This window comes from Colletotrichum chrysophilum (assembly GCF_026319265.1).
Source record: "Colletotrichum chrysophilum strain AFK26 chromosome Unknown scaffold_140, whole genome shotgun sequence".
Taxonomy (NCBI): domain Eukaryota; kingdom Fungi; phylum Ascomycota; class Sordariomycetes; order Glomerellales; family Glomerellaceae; genus Colletotrichum; species Colletotrichum chrysophilum.
The window spans coordinates 100,033-121,281 of NW_026517427.1; the positions used below are offsets into that span (position 1 = coordinate 100,033).

A 21,249-nucleotide genomic window follows, 5' to 3' on the forward strand; every position below is an offset into this window, starting at 1 on the left:
CAGTAGGTGTTCAGATTCACGATTCCACTTGAAGTATAGTCTTTTTGATCCACATCCATGCATAGCGGGTACCGTCCAAGGCTACAGATGTTCCATACTTGAACATGGCTTCGGTGCCGAGACGTCTCCATAATCCAGCATCGTCTATGACTCGTTTCAAGTGATGCACCAATTACAGTTGTAAGCCGTATGCCTTTACAGATCTAACTCTAAGATGGGCTGCGGGCTGATTGCGTACATGTCGACTTTAATAAGCGGTGATGATGCATGTTCACCCCAAAATACGGATCCGGTATGCCCGGCATAAATATCTGTAGCTGGTATCCTTCCCTTTTTTAGGAAAGCCTCAAAGTCACCAGTTGGACAGATTGTGGTGCTCTGTCAACCAGCGTTGGGAGCTTCATCTTTGTGTTCATCATATATCTTTACAATGGGCGCCCAACTCGTACTGGCCGTCGCAGCTTTTGCGCTGCTGGCACAGATTCTTTATTCCCTTGTTCGGCGGACTCGCTCCCCCTTGCGATCAGTACCCGGCCCCTCGCTGGCTCGCTTCACCGACTTTTGGTATTTCCATCGCCTCAAACAAGGAGGTTTTGAGAAGATCAATCAGAAGCTACACGAACAATACGGTAGGAGCATCAAGCAGCTGCCAGCACCATGGCTACTTACACTTCCTGTTTCTCTCCAGGCCCGATCGTCCGCTATGGCCCGAACCGATACAGCATTAACGATGCGGAAGCCCTCAAAACGGTCTATGGCCACGGCACAGAGTTTCAAAAGTCGGAGTGGTATATTTCGTTCCAACCTAACGAAGACCTATGGAATCTCTTCTCGGAGCGATCGGCAAAGCGTCATGCACGTAACAGACGGTTCTACACGAACGCATACTCTATGACATCCCTGATTAGCTATGAGCCGTACGTAGACGAGTGCGGCGCCTTGTTTGCGCAGCGGCTTTCCGAGTTCTCTAAGGCTGGGGCGACGATAGACATTGGGCATTGGTTCCAATGCTACGCTTTCGACACTATTGCGCTAATGACCTACGGAAAACGTCTTGGGTTCCTGGACCGCGGCGAAGACGTTGCTCACGTCATTGACAACCTCAACCAGAGCTTAGTCTACATGAGCTTAGCTGGTATCTTTCCGTTCGTGCACACTTACATCACACCAATACTAAACAAGCTCGTTCCGAATCTGAGTATGGGAGCCAAGTTGCTATACATCTTGAGCTTTACGGCGAAAACCATCGAGGAAGAGAAAGCGTCCCCAAAGCCGGTCCTCGACGTCAAGAGTGCCGAAGACAGCGTGGCCGTTGGGGAAGCGTTCCTGACCAAGTTCCTGGCCAAGCACTCCAGCAACGCCGACGAGTTCACACAATGGCATCTTCTGAACGGTTGTATGTCCAATATGGTCGCCGGGTCTGACACCACCGGCATCAGTATCTCTGCTATTCTGTACAACTTGCTCAAGAACCCCGACACTATGGCTAAGCTACGCGAAGAGCTTGCAGACTTTACCAGCCGCGGGGAGCTCTCGCAGTCCCCGACATTCAAGGAAAGCCAAAAGATGCCCTACCTCCAAGCAGTCATCAAGGAGGCTTTACGCGTCCACCCCGCTGTTGGACTGCCTCTGGAACGCATCGTTCCCGCGGGCGGTGTCACCATCGCCGGACGTTTCTTCCCTGCAGGGGTATGTCTTCTCCATGTTCTTCGGCCAATCCGCACATCAAGGGATACCTATGATTCACTGACGCGTTCATGCTTCATTTTAGTCCGTTGTTGGAATTAACGGCTGGATTCAGCACAGAAACAAGGCCTTCTTCGGAGAGGATGCTGACAGTTTCAACCCGGGCCGTTGGCTGATTGAAGACGAGAAGAGACTCTCCGTGATGAATAGAAATTGGATGCCTGTAAGACCTTATCCACTTTGTCTTGCCCTTCACCTTTAGTCTTGTTGGTGTGCACGGCTTCTAACATGATTTGACCATTATAGTTCGGACTGGGATCGCGTACATGCATCGGCAAGAACGTTTCAATCCTTGAAATATCAAAGCTCATCCCTAGGATCATCCGCGACTTCGATTTCAAGCTCGAGGGCGATGCTGCTGCACCTGAAGGAACGTGGAAGACCCACAATGCGTGGTTCGTGAAGCCTAAAGGGTTCCACGTCAGTGTCAAGTCGAGAACGTCAAGCCACTAGGGGAGAGGCATGGCGCATAACGACACCAACGACACTTGGTTTATTTGCATCGTCGCGGTTACGAAGCGAGCATGGGGAAAGCAGAACATGCATTCCGGCCTTATTTCATGAGGCGCACGCTAGCCTCCCGTAGGTAGACGGTTGATACATGTGGGAGACTCCTGTATTTAGTCCTAGCAATTACATGAGTACGACACTAAGAATCCGTATTCAAGGTTGTGACTGTTCCTTGGACTGCATTGGAATCTAAGAGACGTAATGTAGGCAGCAGAATCTCGAGCACCAGCTTGACTTGCTATTCATTCTGTTCAGCTTTCTGTGAGCTTGGAATGCTAGCGTACAATTACAAGTCGACGACGTATTATGCAGACTTTGTAGATGTGGCGTCCGAGTATGTTGCCATCCCCTCGGCTGAACTAGGTTAGCAGTTTGCACACAGCGTCTACGGGCCTTTCCCTGCGACTGGACACCGATCCCCCCATTGAAGTGACTTTAACCACAATATCACTGGGTGGCTGTTGCACTTACTTGCAAGGTGAAGCAAGATACTTAGAATAAGAGTATGATTTTGGTCCTGGGTTCAAGAGCCCCAACCCCGAACATGTCATCGACCGGCCGTGACGCTGGTCCGATATCTTCGACCTGGTAGGCTATGCTGTCAACCGCTACTTAAGTACCTGGTCTCTGAAAGGAATTGATGTCAGCAAGACGACGTCATCTTTCAGTACTCACTCTTTTTTTCGGTTGGCCGTGAATAAATATGTATGCGCCTGGACTCTGGTCCCCTTGGTCAAGTGGATTTTCAGCCATCAAGCAGTTCTCAAGCTCCGCTCTAATTCAACTAATACGTAATAGCGTTAAGCAGAAAAGATTAGCTGGGGCTTAGGACGTTTTGGCGACCTCACATTTCATTGGCATCCAATACCCGCCGCCCGTTCAGCAAAGCGGCCTCACAATCAATCGGTTTCTATCGATAGCGTCTTGTTAAAATGAAACACCGTAAATCCTGTTACAGATCATCGTGAATGTCGATTCATCGACCAAAAGTTTCCCACGAGATTCGGTCGTAGATTCAATCCATCTTTGACTGGCGTGGTTCAACTGGTGGACAGCGCTGTCTCGAGAGACGCGAGCCTGGCGAAAGTAGGCAGCGAGATTGCCATCAAGGTGATACGCAACCGCTATCTCTGCTGAGTCTTTGATCAAGAGTGGCAGACAAGCCAGGACATGCACTGGATCTCGTTCCCTGAAGATGCGGGCAATGCCCGCGACAATATCCAAAGAAAGCTCACAGATAACACCTTGAGGGACTGCAAGACCGCGCGTCAACATTCGAGGAGAAGAAAATATGATTTGGGTGGATCTTTCAGATCCAGACCAGCGGTTGAAGAGGCAGCAGGAAGTGCGTATCAAGTCGGCATGCAGTTCGAGAGTCTCGGAGTAGGTCCACAGCAAACATCGGAGTTGGAAGGCGGAAGTTGAATGTTGTGCTTTGGCGTTACGAGCACAACAGATATAATCTTCCAGGGACGAAAGAAATTCCTGCGGGGGCACCCATAGAGTCTGACGATCAGTAGACGCATCGATGATTGACTGTAAGAACGCCGTCTCGGGGCCCCGGCGGGTGCCTATTATACTATTGTTGACAATGAATGCAAGAGCACTCTCGGAAAAGGTCTTTGCTGCTAAGAAATGCTTCAGACCCCGAACGATTGCGCGGGCCCTGTTGTTGTTCCAATCGGCGGCCGAAACCGCCCTGGCAAAATCTGGCCACTGCTCGCTACAGAGAGTGATTCTTCGAAAGTCCTTGATTTCTGACTTGTCGTTGCGAGCAGGGGCCATTGGACGAGGACCGAGCTCGTTCTTGGATTTAGCCAACGCGTTCATAGTTTGTTCATAGAGCATCTCCTGGTTCTTCATCTTCTTCGGTTCTCTTTCATCAAAGCCTAGCATGGTTTGCTCTATGACCAATCGCAAGCCTGTTCTCCGGATGTCCTTCAGCGCCAATGAAGTGACGGGGTCTGGCTCGTCGTCGAAGGAATCCAGGAATCGTGCGGAGAGGCCACACCTGGTGCTGTGGAGTGGTTAGCCTTGGGCCCTCGAGGCAACTCTCGAAAGAATGTACATACCAGAACATCTCCATACTGACTGGATTTGACCAAGATCTTTTGCATTTGGGACAGAAGCTGTTGTAGTCCGTGTGGTTCGGAAAAAGCATGCTCATTTCGAGTTCATGTCCATCTTGAACCGAGTCCTCCCAGGGAGGAATACTAGGACTATTGACAAGGAACATCTCTTCAGTCGTGTTGTTCCGCAGAATGTAACTTCTGTTCTTCACGGCCAGGCACGATTGACCGCCGACACAAAACAACCTTTCAATAAAGGTCGCCAAATCCTAGGACGAATTAGTCATTACCTCGGCAATAGGTTTCAGGAGATCGCATCATCTACGTTTGGAAAGAAAATGGAAGGTTAGTCATAGATGTACTACTTACATCCCAGGATTTCACGCCTGCCATTGACAGGCCATGATATTCGGACCGAGCATCCACGAGGACGATTTTGGGCCCGGGAACTGGGGGCCTGGGAGGTCCGGCTGAAGGGCAAAGGTTCATAAAAGGAATGGACGATCTATTCGAATGTCAGACCGGCCCTTTAGCAGCTTTCTATCCGGGCAGGGACTACTCACCCATTATTCAGGTCTACGATGAATTTGATCATGTTGAACTTGGAGCTGAGCTTGTGACAAATCCCACTCAGAATCTTTTCGTAAAAAGGCCATCGTATCTTCTGAATGATCCTTCGAAACCCTTTCTCCTTACGATCTTTGCCTAAGGACGGCTGAAGTTGTTGCATCCGTGCGAGAAAGTCCTTCAACAGTCGATTCAGCGACCTGAGTTCCACACGCAAATGTGGCTTCAGTGCCTCCCCTTCGGCTTCCAGAAATTTGCGCAAGTAGGCGGCTCCGTTCGCAAAGGATTCATAGGCCTCTACGTGCTCCGCAAAGCCGTTGACGGCCTCGCCGCGGAGAAGACTTGCACATCGCACGAGCCCTCGCAAAATTAGGACAATATCACCGATGCTGAACCCGAACGACATGTTTCTGGACTTTGTGGCGGCCTTGAGCAACCGGCTCCGTTGTAGTCGTGTGATGGATTGAGAAGAGACTGGAGAAGTGAGATGAGGAGAGCCTTCTGGACGATATCTTTTGCGAGGTAACCTTCGTCCTTTAGTGTCCCATCTTTACAATTGTAATTTCGAAAGCTTCGGGCGCTCTCCTGCAATGCCAACTCAGCGCCTGACCGGCGACCGCATGATTCTGCATGGTCCTGCTTCCGGGTGGGTGGTGATTGGCTATCCAGTGCCGATCAATCAATGCAGCATGTATTGCCGGTCTGCGTACTACGCATCAAAATCAGGCTCTCATGCAGTCGTGGCCTCATGATAACTCAGGGGTCCAATGGAGCATACAGGGCTCACATTGAATGCTGCAGGGTGGTATGTCTGGCCCCGAGGCAGATTTTAACCTTTAGCCATTAAGCAGGCTAGTAATTGGTGGTCGCATCAAAACGAGACGCCGATCGTGATCGGCAATTCGCGAGCCATCTCTGCAGCTTTCTTTTTGCAGAAGTTGAGCCACGATTGCTAAGCAGCAAATGCTCCTAATATTCGTAACACCGCTGGACCATTTTCAGTGTCTATATAATGCCTAGAGAAGTGAGGAAACTATTGTGATGAAGTAGGCGGTAAATCTTCTACGCTCAGTCTACTCGGTATATTCGACATGCCCAATGTGCTCGATATGCTCGATACACCCAGTGCACTCGACAGACTCTCCTTTGCTCCTATCTAAACCCAGCTGCCCGTATTTAACGGACTGAGCGAATCAAATTCACAGCTCGAGATGACGTCCGGATACATAATCTCAGCCCCGCGCAAAACCTTGTCCATCGTCTCCATTACCAACACACTCTCCGCCCACGGCATAATCTCACTCTCCAACCTTCCATTCCGGATACACCTCGCACTCTCATCCGCCTCCCAGAACGTCCCATTCCCCCATCTCCGCTCACCATCCTGCGGCTGCGGACACTCAACCACCTCTTCCACACTTTCCCCGCCATTGCCGTGCTGCTTGATGATCCTGAACAAGGCCGGTTTATACGCCGGATGCGCCACCTGTATCTCCCCTTTGGACCCTTGTATCCTCACCGCCGGGTTCCCGGTCTCCCCGGGATCCGTCGCCACGCGCAACGACGCAGTAGCAACCCCGACCGCCCCATGGCGCGGAAAGCTGAGCAGCATCGCGACGGACTCGTCAATCCCCGTGTGGTACTTCTGCACCGCAGCCTTCACCTCCGGCGCCTCCTTCTCATCCTCGGATTGGAGGTGGTAGAGGATCTGAAACACCCACGTGAGCGCGTACACACCCAGCCCAAGTAGCACGCCCCCGGCCAGCTCGGGATTCACCATACGATGCCTGTCCTCGTAATCCAACCTCTTACCCGTCACATCGTCGCCGTCACCATTCGCCCGCGAGAGGTCCGCTGAAACACGATAGACCGTCCCAATCTCGCCCCCACTAACCAACTCGCAAATCCGCCTGCTCAGCGGGAAAAAGCGCGTCCACACGCCCTCCATGAAGAACAGCTTCCTCTCCTTTGCAGTGAGCACCAAGCAACGCGCCTGCGCCGCGGTGACGCACAGCGCCTTCTCGCAGAGCACGTGTTTCCCCGCGGTGAGGGCAAGCATGGCGTTTGGAAGTGGTGGCTATGCGGCGTGGCGATGTACACGATGTCGACGGACAAGTCGTTTACCAGGGCTTGGTATGAGCCGTAGGTGTTTACAGTGGACGGAGCCGGGTGGGCGATGCGGGACAGAAAGGCGGTGGCTTTAGAGGGGTCGTTGGAGGAGGAGACGGCGGCGATGGTGTGGGATATGTCGGTGACGGCGCGGGTTGATGGATTGGTGAGAAGGTCTTTGCAGAAGTCTTTTGGGTGTTAGAGGCATGGTCACGGGAGGGGCTGAGGGGGCTTACATTCGGACATGGCGCCGGTGGCCATGATGCCCCATCTTAGCACGAAGGGGTCTGGCATTTTGCCGACAATCGCCTTCTACCTCGGGTGCAGAAAGCTATGTCTGGAACTTGCACCTGAGAAGGCAAGCGTGATTCGACTCAATTTCAGCACACACCCGTTCACCCTCCGAGAGACATGACGGAGACGTCGGAGGACTCGGGCTTAGTCATCGCCGAGACGCGGACGCTAGCGGGAAGTTTCCCCGCACATCACGGACGCTCGGCCTATTCACCACCGAACAAGCTTCGGCCCACTCACACACGAGCATCATCAGAATTGTGCCAACATTATCCTTTTGGTATTCGTAACTATAGCCATCATAAATCATAAAACATGTACCTCAAACTCCACAAGTCCCCAAATTACTAATTAAAAGTACAAGCTCCCAGCATTGTTCAAGATCCAGTCGGAGCTGCTCTTCCTGAAATCGTCCTTGAGCGTGCTCGCCGAGTTGGCAAAGAACTGCATCATGTTCTGCCCCTGGCCCCACTGCGCCCACGTCGGGTACGCCCCGTTCAGCCCGACGTTGGGGTCGAGCGCGTACACGAAGTTGGTGTAGTACGTGCGGATGCTGCGCGCCGCGTAGTTGTCCTTGACGCCGTAGAACACCTGCAGCAGGTCCGAGCCGTGGAACGTGCCGAGGATCGGCGTGCCGTAGTCGTACGACGCGAGGTACGACCACGCGGGGACACTAGGGTTGACCACCGCGGCCAGCTGCAGGAACACGCGGCGCGTCAGCGTGAAGACGAGGTCGCCGAGGACCGCGGCGCGCAGCTTAAAGCCCGGGAAGATCTCGTTGAGCAGGCCGGTGCGGTGCGGGCTGCCGTTGATGATGGCGTTGATGCCGGTGTCGTAGGTGGCGACGTACGCCTTGATCTGGTCCGTCGTGGCGGTCGCGAAGTAGTAGTCCTTGAGGTACTGCACGAACTTGTCGGTGGTGGTGAGGTTCGCCTGGAAGAGGCCGAAGAGCGTGCCCTCGTCCTCCTGGTCGCCGATGATCATGGGGACGGCGGCGTACCGGCCCTCCTTGGCGAGGACGTCAGGGCTGGCGGGGAGGGCGGTGCCGTCGGGGCGCGGGAGGTACGACAGCGCGAGGGAGTTGTAAGACAGAATGCCCGGGACGGAGGTGGCGGCGTTGAGGAAGGTGGTGTAGTCGACCTCGCGCAGACAGGCGAGGGTGTCTGCCTTGCCGGCGCAGCCGGCGTTCTTGACGACGGTGTCGTAGATGGCCTGGCCCTTGGGGCAGTCGACGGGGTCGGTGGGAGTGATGCTGCCCGAGTTCATGATGGCACCGCGGAAGAGCGGCTTGCCCTTGTACTTGTTGTCGCCGCCGTAGAGGGCCATCTGGTCAAAGACGGAGATGGCGCCGGCGGATTCGCCCCAGATGGTGACCTTGTCGGGGTCGCCGCCGAAGGCGGCGATGTTGTCGGCAACCCACTCGAGGCCCATGCGCTGGTCGAGGAGACCGAGGTTGGCGGAGCCGTCGGCGAGGATCTCCTTGCCGGGGAGGAAGCCGAAGCCGGCGACGCGGTAGTTGACGGCGACGAAGACGAAGGGCTTGTTGATGTCGACGCCGTGCTGGACGAGGCCGGTGCCGTCGTACATGGAGGACCATCCGAGCTGTTGGGATGAAGGTTAGCCACACGGGATGAACGCGCAGGTCGGACGAATGACGTACCTCGAAACCACCTCCGAAGATCCAGTAGAGTACGGGCAGCTTCGCATCAGCCGTGGTGCCCTGAGGGCGGGCCACGGTGATCGTGAGGCAGTCCTCGCTCTGCCCGGTGGCCGTCTGGATGAAGGGCAGGTTCGCAATGTCTCCGAGGATGTCAATGAGGGCGTTCGTGCTAGCGGAAGAGGCCACCATCTGGGGACAGGCCCCGGCAGGGCCGGTGGCGTCGAAGGTGCCGATGTTGTCAGTCAGGCGCACGGGGGGCTTCAGTCGCAGCGAGCCGGTGGGCGGCTTCGCGTAGGGGATGCCGCCGAAGGATTCCACATTGTTCATGACATTGCCAATGACGGTGGCCGTGTCGAGGACGACGGTCGCGGTGGCAGCCCTGTCTTCCAAGGGCTGCGTGTGCTCTGAAACCGCCAAGGCAGCCCCCAGGAGGGAGAAGGACGAGACGAGGGCGGGAAGCTGCATGATGGACGGGACGGGGACTGTCGTCTGGAAATCTGGAGGAGGTAGGGACGGGGGATGGAGCTGGGGATGCACCTAGTCGGTGATTGCTTGGCTGTAGTCGATCCCGGTGAGCTGTCTCGAACGCCTCAGCACAATAGAGGCCATCGTGGAGAATGGGGACGATGGCGGGCTATTTAAGTTCAATTGGGTCTTGGAGACTCTCGACTGTTTTGTTTTTGCTTTGCTTGTCCAGTTCCCACAAATGAGAGAGCAATTGGCTCTAGGGCGGATGGATCGGTGGGAACACCCAAGACAAACCGCACCCACCACGAGTTCAAGACATGATCCCGGGAGGGTGTGTGCGCGCGGATGGTGGATGGTGGATGGTGGTGCGCGCGTGGTGCAAGTGGCCCGTCCATCGTGCTAGCGGGAATGGAGGGTCAACTGGGAGGAGAAGGCTTCACGTCCCCGCCAATCCCTGAGTCGTGATGATCCTCCATCAGGCGGGTATCTCTGTCGTGCTGGACCTTGTCTAGCAGGTGGAATAAGACGGGGCAGAAAGAGAGTGAGTAAAAAAACGCAGAAAATTGGAAATGCAACGTTCCCCATGGGGTAGTGGGGCCTTCAGTGCCGGGGGTGCGAGATGTGATGCATCTGCTGCGAATACGTGCCCGGTAGAGGGCAGCCGAATGACCACGGCAGTTCAAAAGGTCAGCATCTCTCGGGAGCGTCTGGAAACCCGCAACGGGAACCCAGCCTTGTGACGTAGCAACTTCACATGGGAATATGCGCGCGTTGACAGGGCCATCGCATTGTGTTTTTTGCCCACCTCGGTATGTCGGGCGGCAGAATCTGGGGTGGATTGCATTGTCCGTTGTCAGCGCGAAGCTGCAGATGCGAAAGACTGACGGACTTTACGCGGTCAGCACAGGAACCAGGGGTGGTAAGGTAGACATGCGCAAGGCGGTCAACACTGGCGGCGTGGAAATTCATGCATTTTGCGTCCCTTCTTTGCGCCGTGAGCATGTGATTGTGAGACCGTTCCGCCGACGGGAACACCAGGAACCAGGAACTCCGTCCGGATGAGGAACTGATGTTCCTCTGATCTCTCGACATGTTGGTGTGTTCGTGTGCGCGCGACTCAGCGTGTGTGTCTCCAAACGTGTCGTGGTGGTTGCGAGCGGGTGAGCTTGGGGAAGCATAGGCGCCCTGGATCTTAGCACCTCCCACCTCCAAAGGCAAAAGCATTGCTGCGCGGCACACAATAGCGTTGTGCTACAGACGCGGGCCAAGAGGGGAGGTCCCAATAGTGTCCGCCCAAATCTACCCAGGATGCATGGATGCATGGGTTGGCCGTGGTGGGGGTGGAATGCGGGGTGATGGAGATGGGCCTCACACTCCCATTCACAGTTCCATCTGCGCATCCAGAAGCCCCATCCGAAAGAAGGTCGGCTGACGCAGATCGACGACCTGGATCCCTGTACCGGCACTAGCACGCCCATCCACGAGGCGCAACGACTTCGGATTTGGTATCCAACCACGGTAATGCGCTCCGAAAGGCTGTGGGGTTCTGGATCGGATTCACTGCGAAAGAATCGAATCCCCCCTCCACTCCCTCTCTTCGTTGTCGCCAACTTTTTGCTTGACCAGGCTGCCAGCTGCTCGTAAATTGAATTGGGGCCGCCAAAAACCGTTGGGGTTGCGCGCGGATGAGGCGGGAAATTCCACCAGTGTACTAGCTCCAAAGCAGAACATCCACAGAAAAAAGAAGCCGGGCCAGGGGGAAACGAATGAAATCTCCATCTCAAAAGTGCACGACACTGCACTAGCAGTAGCATCTCGGCGGGGAGCATTAGTGCCAGCCTCCCAAGTCTGCGCGCACCTCGTACCCAGAACCTCACTGGCCGGCGGACAACGAGGACGTTCCCGAAAGCGAGGACCGGGCTCGCGATCTGCGAGGCACCACATCTCGCCCGCTGCCCAATGAAGAGGGCCATCGACGAGGCCCTCCGGCTACGACGGGTCGTGCACATCTCCAAAAAGGACTGTCAGCTTGCTCTTTCTCGTATGTTTGGCAGTCCGAATTGAGCTTCCAGCTCGTGCGGGACGTTCGATCTGTCCGAACACCTCGGTCCGAATAGTCTTGCCTACTAATCACTTGAAGAGTAAGACACGCGACTGCTTTGACAACGTTCCGGAAGCATGTGTCTGGCATGTCCGAGAGTTCAGGTAGTCCAGCTGCACGCAGCCGTCCTGTCAAATGTCGAAAAAAGAAACGCTCTCTGCATGCTCCCTTTCTTCTTCCTCTTTTCCCATGCAAGCTTGTTCAGTGGAAATCTTGGATTTCTCGGTAGACCCAGGGAAATCCGAGCCCCGGTACCTGCCGGGGCCCGTTTGCGGCTTTTCCACACCGCTCCCGGGAGTCGTTAATATAATGTTGCGGGGTCGAAGTTGGAAGGTGCGTCACAGTTCGCCTCTCAACGCGTGTGGAGCCGATAGAAGCGCTTGCAGGATCCGTTTGTGGATTGTTTCTTTCCAGCATCCCTTGGGTCAATTTGTGTGACCTGGGACCCGGGACCTCCAATTTTCCTTCTTGTCGATGTGAATCCCGCCCATCTGAGCGATTTCGAGTGTGCCAAGCAACAGTTAGAGGGTCTCTGCAAGCATTCGTATCCGCAATTGTTGAGGAACTAAGGGCGTTAGATTCCTCTCAAAATCAGTGCGCTAGCAGCCAAGATTGAACAAAATTTTCTCTCTGGCCGTTGAATTCCGTTCGCAACTGGCATGTCGTTGTCTAAACTCTTTCCAGACAACGTTGCGAAACCGCTCTTCGAAAAAGGCTGTAAATAATCTGGGTTGGGGGATCGAGTTCCGCGTGCAGTGCCACGTGCGGGACGTTGGCCCTAGCTCCCGTCCGTTAGTTTAGGGTTCAGGTGTGTGTTCAGTGGATGGACGTGCTGCGCGCATTGTTTTTGACTGTCATCTGTAATGTCGCTAGCCGTTGGTGCGAAGTAGTCGAGTCCTGCAACGACAGATTGACCGGATTCGTACCTGCGCTAGATCATCCAGTAAGCTCATTGAGGCGATTGTCGCGATCCAGAAGATCACTAGATATTCAATTATCCGCTGCATTCTGAGTCAGAAGAGACATTCTCGGAAGAGACCCAGAGTGGAGCCCAGTGCTTCTCCGCGCACAAGAAGGGTGTCCTTGCATCACTTTTCGGTCTCTTTTAACCCATCTCACGATATGCGCAACACGCTGGAGTGGTAGTCAGGCATGTAAGGGAGGAATGTCAAATTTGAGCCGGTGTCACGGGGTCGGTTGGCACCTTTGGAGTGCGACGCAAGCAGATTCGACCTCGTGGCCCGCTGTCGTTTGACACATAGCACAATGCACAGCACGTGGCGAGCGAATGATGTTTGTTGTGACAGGAGCATTGGCGCTGTAACCGGAGAACCCTTCGTCGAATGTTCCAACCGGCGCTCTGTCCCGTCCGGGCTGCGCGAAGCGACCGATCGCAATGGCGGGGCCGATCGGCCGCGTCGGCTGCAGGCCGGCTGGCTTACCGAGACTGACCGAGCCGGTCGGAAACCCACCTAGCTCACCTGGGCGACACCGAAAAAAGAACCAAAAACACGCGGAAAACAATGCACAAAGCGCACGGATCGCTCGGGACCCTTGGACCCCCTTTTAAGGTTCTTCTAAACTGAAAAAGGGCAGTTCAGCGGGTCTGCATTGGCGGTCCAGCGAATCGTAAGCGCCAATTAAGCGAGATTGGCTGCTCGAGCTGCGGCAATCTCGAGGGGTAAGGTGAGTCCAGTGTCGCGCCCGACATCGCGATCCAATTTTTCCCCTTCTCTCTCTTCTCACAATCCACACACCACACCAGCACAAGCTGCAGATCCAATCCATGACCCTCCTTTAGACTCGCATATCGGCCGCAACCGCGGCTGGTCCATTCCTTATCTCTCATACCAGCCGAAAAAGGGCACTCAAACAACGTCATTCCTTACGTATCTATCCAAAGGGGGACGGCCGGTTGAACCCAGGCCCCCCTGCTCACTCTTTTGAAATCACCATGCGCGGCGCCTCTCCTTCATCGCCGTCGCATCTTTTCCTCGTCGTCGCCGCCGTAGCGTCCCTCTCCTCCCTCGTCCTCGCCGACGGCACCGTCTGGGCCACGCCCCACGACAGCTACTCCTCCTCCGTCGGCGTCCTCGGCTGCAAGATCAACACCGACCGCGTCGCCTACTGGCCCGGCTCCGTCGACTGCAACAACATCTGCATCTCCCTCAGCTACGCCGACCGCAACCTCAAGCTGCTGCGCATCGACCAGTCCCAGGGCGCCTACGACATCTCCTACGATGCCTGGAACTACCTCTACACCGGCAACTCCGCCAAGAAGCTGCCCGTCTCGGGCGGCCCGCTCGCCATGGAGTACGAGGAGCTGCCCGCCGACGACTGCAAGGACCTCATCAAGACCAAGAGCAAGAAGCTGCCCCTCAGCGCGTCCAACAGCATGAACTTCCTCGCGAGCTGCCTCGGCCAGGCCGACAGCTGGGTCGGCAGCAACTACGCGCTGTATAACATGCTCGACTCCGTGTGCTCGTGGGGCTACGACGAAAGCTGCGAGCTCGAGGACTGGCCGAACGCGAACCAGCCGACGTGCAAGCACTCGCTCGGCATGCCCGTGGAGCTGAAGGACGCGCCCGTGTACAATGTGCAGTACCCCTCCGGCGACGTCGTCGAGGCCTCGACGGGCGAGGTCGTGTCCACGCCTGGGGACAGCACGAGCGCGGCGGTGCCGTCGCCGACCACGTACAACAGCATGCAGAACGGCGCCTCGACGCTGGGGATGTTGACCATGTTGGCGTTTAGTTCCTTCTTCTGGACGTGTTTCGTGCTGGGGTCATGTTGATATGTTGTTTTGTGAATGATTTTTGTGAAATGAAGTTGGGAAGCGAAAGATGATACCACAAAGATACCACTTACTGATGTCATACGACGTTAATGTCAAATACTATTACCACATCAAACTGGCGTACCATTGTCTGCGTGAATGTCTCGGGCGTTTCTTTTGTTGGTGACGATCTCAACGGTCCCGACCGAGACATTGCAAATTGGACTGACACAGACGGATCGACGCCGTTGAGAAGTCAGATGTCTCATCAATCATTTCGGTGAATTCCATGGTACCGCTCGGTAAGACAAGCACAAATGTGATCATAGTTAACTTATATGCATAGCGAGTCGCCCATCATAGCGAGCCGCCCACTTTTCCTTAATTCTACACTCTTCACCTTCACAACAACCTTCCTCTACGTACGACCATGAGTTCTTCTTCAAATGAAAGTCGCATTATCCTTGCAATTGAAGCTATTAAAAAGGACCCAAAACTATCCGTTCGAAAAGCAGCTTCTATTTATAAGGTCCCGAGAACTACACTTCGCGACCGACGCGCTGGACTTCTACCACGACGCGAAACTCGTACGAATTCAATGAAGATGACTCAGGTGGAAGAAAATGTGATTCTTGAACGAGTTATTGACCTGATTGATCGAGGATTTCCACCGTGACTTGACGACGTACGAGATATGGCCGATTGTCTCCTTGACGAACGTGACGCGACGCGTGTCGGACCGCGATGGGCAGAGAACTTCGTACGACGCCAACCACAACTAAAGACGCGTTTTCGACGTAGAATCGACTATCAGAGGGCATTGGCTGAAGATCCTGCAATTGTGCAGGCCTGGTTTGCCCTCGTACGAAACACAATCGCGAAGTACGGAATACACGATGACGATGTCTACAATTTTGATGAGACGGGCTTCTTGATGGGAATGCTGTCGCACGCAAAGGTTATTACAACCTCTGACCGCCGTGGAAGGCCTCGTACGAAGCAGCCTGGCAATCGCGAATGGGTTTCTGTCATTCAGGGCGTATGTGCAGATGGCTGGGCGCTGCCTCCATACGTCATTGTTAAGGGCAAATATCACCTACTCTCATGGTATACCAATGGCCAATTCCCACCCGAATGGCGCGTCCACCCTAGCGAAAATGGATGGACTACAAATGATATTGGCCTAGATTGGCTAAAGCATTTTGAAAAATGTACAAAGTCTCGCACGAAGGGTGTTAAGCGGCTCCTAATCCTTGATGGCCACAACAGCCACAAATCCACCAAGTTTGACGATTACTGCAAGGAACACGGCATTATTGCTCTTTGCATGCCTCCTCATTCATCGCACGAGCTTCAGCCTCTTGATGTTGGCTGTTTTAGTCCGCTGAAGGCTTCTTACGGCAAGGAAATCGAGAAGATGATGCGGATGCAGATTACGCATATTACCAAGGACGACTTTTTTCCTGCTTTCAAAGCAGCCTTTTTTGCTTCAATAAGCGAAAAAAACGTACAAGCTGGTTTTAGACAGGCCGGAATTGTACCTTTTAACCCAGACGTAGTTATTACCCGCCTGGATTCTAAGCCAAAGACGCCAACACCATCCAACTCACGCCCAAGCAGCCAGGGCTCCTGGGACCCAAAGACACCAACCACAGCACATGACGCCTTACGAAGCTCTGCCTCACTTAAGAAAAGGACTAATAGTCATCAAAATAGCTCACCAACTCATTTGTACGAAGTTGTTGACTTGCAAGCTAAAGGTATTAGCAAGTTAGCACACAAACTAGCTCTTGTTGAAGCCGAGTGCCGCGGGCTTCGTACGGCAAATGAGATACTAAGTAAGCGCCGGAGGGCTAAAAAAACCCAACTGCGTCTTGGAGGGTCACTTAATGCAGCTGAAGCTGAGGCATTACGGGTAGAGAAGGGGGTTGTTGATGCTGGAGGCGAAAACATGCGTCAGGAGGGTGCTCGTACGGAGGGAGGTGAATCGCGCGGGCGGCGATGTGGTAACTGCGGAAAGACTGGACATAACGTACGAACATGTCAGGTAGTTTGGGAGACCTCTGAAGAAGAGGCTGATGAGTAGTTCCAATTAATTTCGTACGATGTGGCTTAACTTACTTACACAAATGGCCGGAGGGTATTTGGAAGTGGCCCGCTCGCTATGATGGCCCACTCGCTATGCATGTACGTTATATAATTAAATACCTATAAATGCTTAAGATTATCACCTATTATTATAATATTAGCTTATCTATGACCTCATACTATATAGGCGTATATACTACACCTCTAAATATACTTATACTTATACTAATAAAATTTACTTTATATATAGATATAATTTTAGAAATATTAGATTAATACTCTAATTTATATTTTTTACTTATTAAATAAAATAATATAGAAACTTTGTATATTTTTATTAATAAATAAACGTTTTAAACATTATAGAGTAAATTATATATTTTAGTTAAATATATTAATAAAATAGTAATAGCGCTAAGTATATAATATAAAGCTAATAGTATTATATATAGTAGAGCTAATTATATTAAGGCTAAATAAGTTATTAAAGCTTTTATAGGTTAATAATATTATTATATAAGTATATACTTAGCGCTATTACTATTTTATTAATATATTTAACTAAAATATATAATTTACTCTATAATGTTTAAAACGTTTATTTATTAATAAAAATATACAAAGTTTCTATATTAAGAGGTTTATATTTATAATTATAAACTTAACTTCATAATAATGATCTAACTGTTTATTTATTTTAATTATAGCGTTATTTTAAATATATTTATTATTTTAAATAATGTTAGTTTCATAAAACTTTTTAGCCTTTAATATATAAAAAGTAGTAAATACTATATTAATAGTTTAATTAAAGCCTCTAGCTACCTATTATAATTTTTACCTATTTAGAGTAATGAACCTCTTAACTTTATAACTCCTAATTATATATGTAGCCTTATAATCTTTAACTTTATTTTAATAATAAGATAGTTTATAATTATTTAATTATTAACTACTAAACTATTAATCTATCCTTTCTCTTATATATTACTTATACTACTATTGAATACTATCCTTATTACTACTTAACTATTTATTATTAGCTATACTATTATTAATAATATTCTCTCTATTTAGTATAAAGTATACTTACTAATAAGCCTTACTAAGTTTAAACTTAAGCTACTTCTAGTTTAGTATTATAGAAGATTTATATAAAGAAAAGCTACTTTTTAGAATAGCTAGAAATATATATAGCTTCTATATAGAAGTATTTAAAGCTATTATCTATTACTTTAATTATAATGTAAAGAAAGTCCCCTCTAAAAGTATTTATAAAAGCTTTAGCTATAACTACTTTAATAATATACTATTAATTAATAAAAGAGTATTTATTAAATTTAAAAGTTTTATTTAATATATAGATATTATTCTATATAGTAATACTTTTAGCTATTTATTTATAAAAAGGTATACTTTATAAGGGACTAGTATTTTGATATATCTCTTATAGTATAAATATTATAAAGGATTTATTATAAGTTATTATTAATATAGGTTTAAAAAGGAAGAAGAAGAAGAGAAATAAGTACAAAGCTTTATAGTAGAGTTTTTATATTTTTAGTTATAAGAACCTATTTTAATAACCTTTTTAGTTAAAAAGTTATCTTTAATATAATAGTATTAACCTTACTAGAAAGTTTAGTAAAACTATTGTTAAGCTATAAAGACTTTAATAACTTATTTAGCTTTAATATAATTAGCCTTATTATATATAATATTACTAGCTTATAATATAGCTAGCGCTATTACTATACTATTAATCTATTTAGGTAAATTATATATTTAACTTCATATAAAGGTTTACTTACTAATAGGAATATATAAGGTTTCTATATTATTTTCTTTAATTAGTAGAAAGTATTAATTAAAATACCTATATAGTATTTCTAAAATTATACTTATATAGAGAGTGAATTTTACTATAGTCTTTTTATAAGGAGGCTATATTATAACTATAGACTTGATAGTTTAATTAAACTATATTAAAATAAAATATAAGAGAATACTTACTAATTATGCTAAATCCTTTATTTTAATTAAAAAACTATTTTAAAAACGCCTTAATACTTATATATTAATTTTCTAATTAATCTTTAGAGATATAAAAGTAAACATATAAATATAAGCTTAATTAATTAATATTTTATTTATATTTTCTACTTTTTTATACTTTAAATTATATAGTTATGTATACTTTGAATTATATAGTTATTGTAAAGAGAATTATCAAAAAAAGTTTAATAGTATTATTCTTATCGTATTTTAACGTTTTTAGTTTTAAATAAATTAATAAGTATAATAAAGAATAAAACAAAGAATGAAAAATAAAGCTAATTAAAGTTTAAGAAGTTTAAAGATATTCATTTTTATTTAATTTTTGAGAATTGAGATTTAGTAAATTTATACTATTAATTAAGCTAAAAGATTCTAGAAATTCTCTTAAGAACTACTTATTAAAAGAATTAAAAGAATTAAAAAAAGTATAAAAATAAATATATTTTTTATTTATTTACTTATTTATTTTATTATAAATTAATTAAGCTTTAATCTATCTATATATACTATTTCATTTTATAATCATATTTAATACTTATAGAAATACTTATTTAGCTTTTTATTGTTAATATAATAGGGTTTTCTTTATTTATGCTTTATTTTAACCTATATATTTTTAACTTTATTGAAACTTTATCTAAAGTAATCCTTCTTTTTAATATTAATAATAAGAGTTATAGAATTAAAGTTATTATTATAAATTATATCTTCTATTTTATTAGTTTACTTAGAATAATACGCTTATAAGTAACAGCTAAAATATAATAAATACTAACTTAGATTAATTAATATTAAGTTATAAAAGGAAAAAGTTAGAAGTAGGGGTATAGGTATATAAAGGCTCTATAAATATGCTTAGCGCGCTTACTATAAGTTATATACTTAGGTATATAATATACTTCAAAGTAAGTATAGCGCTAGCGCTATAGTAATACCTCCTCTTTCTCTTTAGGTTTCTATCTATAGAAACTACTTATTATATATATAAAAATAAAAATAACCTACTTTATAAACTCTTTCTTTCCCTTTCTATATATAATAAAAAGCATAAATCTATTGATATAATAGCTTAAGTAAGTAGGTATATATATATATATATATATATATAGCTAGTATATAAGATCTATATTTTGAGGGCTTTATTTAGCATATAGATATTATTATATATAATAATACTTTTAGCTATTTACTTATAGAAGGGCATACTTTATAGAAGATTAGCATTCTTATATATCTCTTATAGTATAGGGATTACAAAGGATTTATTATAAGTTATAAGAATAAGTTATTAATATAAGTTTAAACATAAGGAAGAGGAAAAAGAAGAGGAATAAGTATAAAGCCTTATACTAATAAAGTTTTTATACTTCTAGCTATGAAAACCTCTTCTAATAACCTCCTTAGTTAAGAAGTTATCTCTTATATAGTAGTATTTCAACCTCTTTAGTTAAAGAGTTATTTCTTTTATAGTAGTATTATTAAGCTATAAAAGCTTAAATAACCTATTTAGCTTGATTATAATTAGCCTTATTATATATAGCACTACTACTATTAGCTTTATACTATATAGCTAACGCTATTACTATTCTACTAGTCTATTTAGCTAAGGTATATATTTAACTTTATATAGTTAAGGGTTTATTTACTAATAAGAATATACAAAGTTTCTATACTATTTTTCTTAATTAGTAGAAAGTATAAGTTAAAGTATTTATATAGTATTCTTAGAATTATACCTATATATAGGGTGAATTTTACTATAGTTTTTCTATAGGGGGGCTATATTATAACTATAAACTTAATATAAGATCTATATTTAAACTTTATAAGTATTATATCTTTACTATTATTATTATTATTTTTAATATATAACGCTATATAATACTTATAGCTTCAAGCTTTATAGTAAGTATAAGGAGATATTTGGCACTTTATTAGCTATCTCTTTTTTCTATTAAATACTTTTTCTAAATAAGTAGTAATCTCTCTTCTAAGTAGTAATATATAGCTTATTATAAGCATATACTTATATATATATAAGATCTTTATATTCTAAGTTTATATATATTATATACTATTATTATTATTATCTTTTTATAGTTATATTAAGCCTCTATAGCTAGCTATATTATTATTATTTTATATAAAAAGCTCTTTATCCATTATAATAGCGTTTAGCTATTATAATAGCGTTTAGCTATAACTGTAAGTCCTTTAGTAAGCTTTTAATAGCTAGGTATATATTATAAAAAGCTTATAATATTATTAAAATATACTTAAAAGTCTCTATATTATACTATTTAAGGTCTTTGTTATAGTTTAACTAATTAATATAATATTATAGTTTCTATTAGTAAATTAATAACTAAATAACTTTATTAACTTTAAACTTAAAGCTATTAATATTGTTAACATATAACATTCTTTTATAATAATAATAATAATATAAGAATAATAATAACGCTTAACTTACGTTAATATTCTATATAAAATAAACTAATAACATTTAAGGTATAAAACCTTAAATAAAAATACTCTATTTATTACAACTTATAACTATAATATTAATTATGTAATACGTATAGTTACGTAAGCACCTTATGTAATTAGCAGTTTAGTAGGTTACGTTTCAGATTATCTTTCCCCTCACTTTTCCCTACTAGAGGATGTAACCTGGAAACAACAACAACAAGAGTCATCACAATGCATCACTTCCTTTATTATTCTCTATACGATTAAATGCCTATAAATGCTTAGGATTATTACATTTCATCATAACATAAGCCCATCTATAACCCTATAC

The 21,249-nt window shown here is 46.3% G+C and overlaps 4 protein-coding genes across 4 annotated transcripts; 2 read left to right on the forward strand and 2 right to left on the reverse strand.

Moving 5' to 3' along the window:
* Nucleotides 1–657: 657 nt before the first annotated feature.
* COL26b_011451 (uncharacterized protein) lies at nucleotides 658–2,199 on the forward strand (the record flags this gene model as incomplete). Its single annotated transcript, XM_053184118.1, has 2 exons — nucleotides 658–1,689; nucleotides 1,993–2,199. 2 exons carry the CDS (start codon nucleotides 658–660, stop codon nucleotides 2,197–2,199), a joined length of 1,239 nt encoding a protein of 412 aa, XP_053031968.1.
* A 3,849-nt stretch (nucleotides 2,200–6,048) lies between these two features.
* COL26b_011452 (uncharacterized protein) lies at nucleotides 6,049–7,295 on the reverse strand (the record flags this gene model as incomplete). Its single annotated transcript, XM_053184119.1, has 3 exons — nucleotides 6,049–6,969; nucleotides 7,017–7,189; nucleotides 7,238–7,295. 3 exons carry the CDS (start codon nucleotides 7,293–7,295, stop codon nucleotides 6,049–6,051), a joined length of 1,152 nt encoding a protein of 383 aa, XP_053031969.1.
* A 351-nt stretch (nucleotides 7,296–7,646) lies between these two features.
* COL26b_011453 (uncharacterized protein) lies at nucleotides 7,647–9,420 on the reverse strand (the record flags this gene model as incomplete). The annotated part of the gene is made up of 2 exons (XM_053184120.1): nucleotides 7,647–8,897; nucleotides 8,956–9,420. The coding sequence occupies 2 exons, from the start codon at nucleotides 9,418–9,420 to the stop codon at nucleotides 7,647–7,649; spliced, it is 1,716 nt and encodes a 571-aa protein (XP_053031970.1).
* Nucleotides 9,421–13,478: 4,058 nt separating this feature from the next.
* Nucleotides 13,479–14,318, forward strand: COL26b_011454 (uncharacterized protein; the record flags this gene model as incomplete). Its single annotated transcript, XM_053184121.1, has 1 exon — nucleotides 13,479–14,318. One exon carries the CDS (start codon nucleotides 13,479–13,481, stop codon nucleotides 14,316–14,318), a length of 840 nt encoding a protein of 279 aa, XP_053031971.1.
* Between the last annotated feature and the right edge of the window lie 6,931 nt (nucleotides 14,319–21,249).